General features: G+C 36.0%; 1 protein-coding gene across 1 annotated transcript; it reads left to right on the forward strand.

Moving 5' to 3' along the window:
• Nucleotides 1-240: 240 nt before the first annotated feature.
• LOC107811015 (uncharacterized) lies at nucleotides 241-4,456 on the forward strand. The gene is made up of 5 exons (XM_075248570.1): nucleotides 241-552; nucleotides 1,702-1,808; nucleotides 2,568-2,722; nucleotides 3,358-3,430; nucleotides 4,030-4,456. Exons 2-5 carry the CDS (start codon nucleotides 1,760-1,762, stop codon nucleotides 4,284-4,286), a joined length of 534 nt encoding a protein of 177 aa, XP_075104671.1. The 5' UTR covers nucleotides 241-552; nucleotides 1,702-1,759; the 3' UTR covers nucleotides 4,287-4,456.
• The last annotated feature ends 1,029 nt before the right edge of the window (nucleotides 4,457-5,485 follow it).

The raw sequence follows: 5,485 nt of genomic DNA on the forward strand, positions 1-5,485 counted from the left end.
ATTACGCATTATATTTCGACATGAACTTGACTTCAATACTGAAAATTTGTGACTGAAAATCATATTTATTTCATAATAAAATTATTAATTAATTGGAATTGTTTAAATTTTTCATTTGAGTTTGGGCTCGTGCAGAGCACGGGCTATCGCTCACTAATTCTAATCACAGGAGCTAGCAATCCATATGCTCATATTGGTGTTGCTGTGATCGAAGAAGCAGTACTTTCCATCATACCAAACACACCACAAAATTTCATCCCAAAGATTTTATCTCCAATGACCTAATAAGTAGGGCCACATAATTTGCATCTCAACAACGAAATAAATAGTTTATAATAAGTGTTCCTACTAACGGGATTAGAAGTAATAGCAAGCTCACCTTTTAAGTTATAAGTTCATGATTTCTAGGTTTAGTGATTCTGCCATCATAAATTCCTTATATATATAATTTATTTATTTATTTATTATCATTCTCTTCTAATTTTTATTTCACATGGGATTCTAATCGAGCCGCTTCAGAAACTTGGCAACCGCTGTTCTCTGTGTCAGAAGGTGAGCACCGAATTAACTATAAAAAAACGTCAGAGTTAAGCACCCTAAACAAAGCTTCAATTAACTGTAAATTTTTTATCAAAATAAATAGTATCGTATATGTATTTAAGAAAAGCAATTTGGAAATATCTTAGCCGATTGCCCTGTCTTGTTTCTGGATTAGTTAAGGTATTAGAAAATAGAGTCTGATCCATTATGATCCTCGTCAAGGAATACTTGGGTGGTGTATATTTGGATATGGAACAGAATACATGTGACACCTGATCTAAGAGTCAAGCTGATATTGGACATTGACATCCTTTCGTTGGTAATCCTGTTTTGCCTACTAGAGGCAAGAAAGGTTATTTGATTTGCAGGAATAAGCGATTTGGTTCATGCTATCGTTGTACTTGTGCAAAGACGTGAGAATGTGGTTTCAAGATAGCGGAATGATAGATGAAGAAGTGCTACCTGGGGAGTTATGTGATATAAGGACGCCCACCAAAGTGAAAGACAAGTTCTATAGAACAGTTATGAGGCCGATATTGTTATATGGTAGTGAATGTTAGGTCGCTTAAGTTCAATATATCCAAAAGATGAGTGTTGCGGAGATGTGAATGCTAATAAGATTTTAAAATGTCATTCGCCAAAAGGTGCAAGTAGCGGGCACTGAGGATAAATTAAGAGAAGGTTGTTTGAGATGGATTGGTCATATCCTGAGTTGACCTCCAAATGTACCGGTTCGTAGGTGTGAAATTATGGTAAGTTAAGGTGTTAAAAGGGGACGAGGTAGACCTAAAATCACATGGAAAGAAGTTGTGTCGAAAGACCTACAATTTCTTGTAATCAATGCAGACTTAGCTAAAGATAAGGCACAACGGAGGAAAAAGATTGATATAGGCGGGAATAGGTTTTACCCTTGTTAGTACCTTGTTTTTGGTCCTCTTGCTTTTCTATAATGATTATTCTACTAGTTTATACATATTAAACTTGTTTTTCACTCATTATTCTATATGTTGTGATGATGACATGAGTTGAGCTTAAATGGCGAAACATGATTAATAGATTCATATAGCCTCTCCCAACTTATTCGCGATTGATGTGTAGTTGTTGACTTCTTGTTATTGTTGTTGATTGCATACTCAATCTACTCTTCCTTTTGTATTTCAGGATTCTAGTAGGAGTTCAATTTCAGGGAGACTCAGAATTTTTTCAAAGAGATGTTGTTATGTTGTTAACTGCCAGTACCACTATGAGTGCACCTACTTTGCCAATAGGTATGTTTGTGTATATTCCTTGACTGATTCCTTTTAATAAGTACCTCTGCATGTATTTAAAGGAATGCCAGGTTACTATCTTTTTCATGTAATTAGGAGCACACAATGAAAACTTTCATATCCTTTGATCATGTCAAACATTAATATATTACTCCGTATACATCAACTTCTCTTGTTGTTATCTCACTGAGGAGCCTTTGCTGCATTAGATGTAAGAATATCTGAATAGCCATTGCTACAAGTGCTTTAGGAATTATATCAGAACGTAACATGAAGTAATGATCTTTTTGTAATATTGCAGTTGCTGTTCTGCATATAATTTTTGACTGTTTTAGCACTCTCTTTTTCTCTCCATGAAAACATAAATTTGCACTCACCAACATGTTGAAATACTTTTTCTTACTGCAAATCAGTAAAAGTGTGTATGATATATCATCTTAGCTTTCTTGAATTTGGTGTTGTTCAACTCCTTTGAAGTCTAAGATGCATCCTTTGCCCTAACTCAAAAGCTTTTGTCTTTGAGTTTACTTGTCAAAAGAAACACTTAAAAAATAAAAAATCTCGTCTTTGATTTTCTGGTTGACTTGATGTGATGCTGTTAGTTTCTGAATCGAACATTTATGTTTAAGGTTTGTCAAAGATGTCATCAAAAGATTTGATACTTTAAAATTCATCGTTGGCAAAACCATTTGAAGATTTGCTGCTCATCCTGCAGCTTGTGCTATCTATGTTATTAATCGTTGGATGTTGTTGTCACAGTGAGAGCAGACGCTGAATGCCTGAAGCAATTCAAGCCAATAGTATCTTTTGGCCTCCAGCCGCTTGGCATGCAGTCTCAATTTATTAACTATGGAAGACACTTGATATGTCCTGTTCAAGGAAAGCGCGCTTCAATAATATGTGTTGCTGCTCTGGTAACATTTCTGTGGGTACTACTGTTTGTTTGTGTAACTGCTAGCATTGCCCGGTTTTGTTTAGTTACATGCCCCTAATGATTCTAGTTGGTCAGTCGTACTTGTCATGTCCTATATATATTAATTTTGTGCGACTTTTGCTGTGAGAAGCTTCAGAGCTTCAGAATGATAGTACAAGTCGCTGCTCATGGCATAAGTTATCACATTGGACTATGTCTCCTTCAGCATGCCAAGCAGGATTCTGCAGTCAGCATATTGGGAACGACTGCACTCGCTAAAAGAAGTACCCTAAAGGCCTAAACTCAAGCTGATTAGCCTCTCTATTTGCCACTCGTTGTTTATAGATATGAATTGGTAAAATGTGGAAATATATCCTTGTTTGTTACTTGAAAGTGGTAGTGTAATGCATTTCTAGTTACAGACAATTCGAAATATGATCTACCAAACTTTTAATCTAAAAAACAACAATGGGAATTAGGACCTCATCATTTATCTATATTGATGTTCTTGATGCTGGTGCTGCGATTACTACTGCTTGCATTTAGTGTTTGGTTTTCCATTTCCCGCATCATTCTAGTAACATTTATTGCCACTAGTATTCCCTGTTCAACCTTTCAATTCTGCATTTAATGCAGAGTGCCAGATGTGCAACTAAAGGCCAGATGCAGACTCTTACAAAGGAAAATTCAACCATTACAGTTGCACCAGGTAATTTTTTTAATGTTCTTTGCGAAACCTGCCTACATACTAACCTCCCCAGATCTCACTAGTGATATTTCACTGGGTCGTTATTGTTGTTCTTTATGGAAATCTGGTGGAACAAAATGAATGGAAATAATACAATCCATATTTTACATGTTAGCTGTTTTCACTGTTATGCTTATGGTTAGTGGTGACCGCATCCCGCCCAGAGGCAGACCCATGTGTATGGATGAGGGGTCACCGGACCCCGTAAACTTCGGCCAAAATCCTATATATATATATATATATATATATATATATATATATATTTTACCTTGAAAATGGTTAATTTAAAGCAGAATACTAAAAGCATTTATGGGGCACTGATTGAGCAGAATAATGTGCCCCATCGCGTAAAAATTCTGGATCCGCCTCTGATCCCGCCGTGTTGATTTAGAAAGCAGTGTTATTAAAAGTCATTCTTTTGTTGCTTAAAGCTATGCACAATGCCGGTCTGCACATTTTTCAGCAATTTTATCCACCAAAAAATGAGCAGCCATTCTTATATTGTATAAAGATCCTGTGCAAAGTATCATTTGATGCTGATATGTCTGGGCTGAATGCAGGGAAAGAGAAATCTTCTGATCTAGACGATGGTGGGGCTGGGTTTCCCCCTCGTGATGGTGATGGCGGCGTGTGGTGGAGTGGGGGTGGGGATGGGGGTTGGGGTGGTGGTGGGGGTGGAGGCCATTGGGCAGGTGGGGGTGGTGGAGGCCATTGGGCATTCTTCTTTTTTGTTTTTCTTGTCATCCTAGGCTTCTTGAAGGATAAGGAGGAAGAAGGACCCTACCAGGATCAAAGAAGAAGAAAACCAGCATATTGATAATAGAAATCGAAATAATATTGGAAATCGGAGATTTGCAACAAATGTTCTTTTAGTAAATCTATTTTGCCCCTAGATTAGACCTTTATCACTTAATATTTGCCCTTATGTTTCTGTAAATCAAAGCTATTTTGGTGCTTTTTTTGGAAAATGAATGTGGTTCCCTGTAACATGATGTGTTGTACTTTTCACAAGTTCCCTTTCCCTCTGTTGTATCTCTTTAACTGCTCTAATTATCTTTTGCTTTTTCGTAATTTGGACCAAATAATCATATAAAATACGGAGAATATTTGGTCCAAATTACAGAAAGGTTGTTCGTACTAAATACATGAAGCAGAGGCATATATCACCAAAATCCACTAGATATAATTATTGAAAAGCAACCACATTTCTATATCTAGGAGTATTATGTTTCAGCTCTTATTCGATTCATTCTCCGAGTAAGTTCATTTGTGATGAAATCTTTTCTTACCCTGAGGTTAGGCATAAGCTTATTCCTGTCAGTTCCCTCGCTCTCTTTCAATTCTGTCTTGAAAAACATTATGTTAGAAAATAATAAACAAAACGGCATTGAGGCGTGAAAATCTATTGTCCTTAAAGAGTTATCGCAAGTACACTAATTTGGGAAAATACAAAACGATACACTAATTTGGGGAAATACAAAACGATACGCTAATTTGGAAAAATACAAAATGATTCTCTAAAGAATATACTAATTTGGGGAAATACAAAATGATCTCTTCGAATACAACAAAGTCTTTTAGAATTTTACTTCGTTGGGAATTCTTGTGTATTTATAGGCAACCAAACTCTTTTAGAAAAGATGTCTTGTTTCAAGAAAGATCTGTACAGACTTTGATTATTATATAATAATATATAAATATATAGTTACTTAATTGCACACACTTAAAAGTATGTGTCCTAAATCAAAGACATGATTTACTAAAGCAAATTGTGTAGAATTATGGCCACAAAGGCTATCTAAAGCAAATTAGCTGCTACTAAACCAAGAATGGTATACTGAAATTTCAAAGGCTAAAAGGAGATCAAGCTAGCAATAAGAAATGGAATCAGAAAAAGGTAGAAACCCGACATGCTATAGGAGAGAAAGTAGTTAATGATGTGCCTTTCAAGAGGATGTAGAAGTGGCACAGCAGAAAGTGTCTGACTGAGAAGTTATGTTCTTGTGGTAGTGATAG

This window comes from Nicotiana tabacum, unplaced genomic scaffold (assembly GCF_000715075.1).
Source record: "Nicotiana tabacum cultivar K326 unplaced genomic scaffold, ASM71507v2 Un00001, whole genome shotgun sequence".
Taxonomy (NCBI): domain Eukaryota; kingdom Viridiplantae; phylum Streptophyta; class Magnoliopsida; order Solanales; family Solanaceae; genus Nicotiana; species Nicotiana tabacum.